The sequence below is a fragment of the Poecilia reticulata genome, linkage group LG16 (genome assembly GCF_000633615.1).
Source record: "Poecilia reticulata strain Guanapo linkage group LG16, Guppy_female_1.0+MT, whole genome shotgun sequence".
Classification (NCBI taxonomy): domain Eukaryota; kingdom Metazoa; phylum Chordata; class Actinopteri; order Cyprinodontiformes; family Poeciliidae; genus Poecilia; species Poecilia reticulata.
Genome location: NC_024346.1, coordinates 641,690 through 642,680, shown reverse-complemented (window position 1 = coordinate 642,680; position 991 = coordinate 641,690). Strand labels below are relative to the sequence as shown.

The 991-nt window shown below is 50.9% G+C and overlaps 1 protein-coding gene across 1 annotated transcript in view; it reads right to left on the bottom strand.

Moving 5' to 3' along the window:
• Positions 1-985, bottom strand: part of plekho1b (pleckstrin homology domain containing, family O member 1b) — a 7,141-nt gene extending 6,156 nt beyond the window's left edge. The window contains exons 1-2 of the mRNA XM_008430612.1: positions 875-985; positions 6-232 (exon numbers count right to left, since the gene is read on the bottom strand). Coding sequence (XP_008428834.1) covers positions 6-232; positions 875-901 — 254 coding nt within the window. The 5' untranslated portion in view covers positions 902-985. The remainder of the gene's footprint in view (positions 1-5; positions 233-874) is intronic.
• Between the last annotated feature and the right edge of the window lie 6 nt (positions 986-991).

Sequence of the window (991 nt, the reverse complement as noted above, 5' to 3'; positions counted from 1 at the left end):
TAAGCCCCGCCCGCTCCGCTCTAAGCCCCGCCTCTCGTGACATAAGCCCCGCCCGCTCCGCTATAAGCCCCGCCCCCTGACTCACCTCCTTCTCACAGATGAACAGCTGGTCTCCTTTCAGAACCACGAAGCGGTTCTTCCAGATCTCCCTGAAGATCCCCTTCCCACAGAACTTCCTGATCCAGCCCGTTTTGTCCGGTGCTGGGTTCTGCTGGCCGGGTTCTGCCGGACCCTGAAACAGGAAACAGGAAGCTGACCTCTGACCTGCGTGGTTCTGATTAGAACATGAGCCTATCAGCAGAAGACAGAGATCTGACAGGTGGTGCGTTCAGGGTCCTCCTGGCTGCTTTCAGGCTACCAATCATTTATTCTAACTAGTCTGTGATGCGTTCAAGGTCCTGATTGTTAATTCCTATCACTCCATGATGCGTTCAGGACCCTGGTTGTTTATTCCAACGGGTCTGTGGTGCGTTCAGGTGTCAAATGTTAGTTATCTGACCCTGTGGATGTGTGTAATGTGAGCTTTTAAGCTGTTGGCAGATTAACTGTCACTCTGCTCTGGGTTCCCCTCTCAGCTTCCTGATTTACTGACACATCTGTTTRCACCTGAACGCATCGCCCCTCTCTGCTTACGAGTTTTATTTGTTTTTAATAACTTTTTAAAGTCTGTACACCAAACCTAGCAGAACCGGACCGCTTTAAACTGCACAATAACAAACCATACCTTTCTTCTGAAAGTCGGAAACAGAGTCTGCAGCAAATAGCGGCTTTTATGGCCTTCAGAATAAAAGCTCAACCTAATCCTGGGGCTTTTGTTCCTCCAGATTCGGTTTAACGGTAAAAAGCATCCAGTACCGGTTCCGTTAGGACTCACCCGTTTCCCGGAGCTGTTCTTCTTCATCGTGGGGGCTGTCAGGATGCCGGAAACGCGACTTCTCCCACTTTCACACAACTCCGTTATTCGTCCACGCAGCGCTGCGGAGCGGCAGCC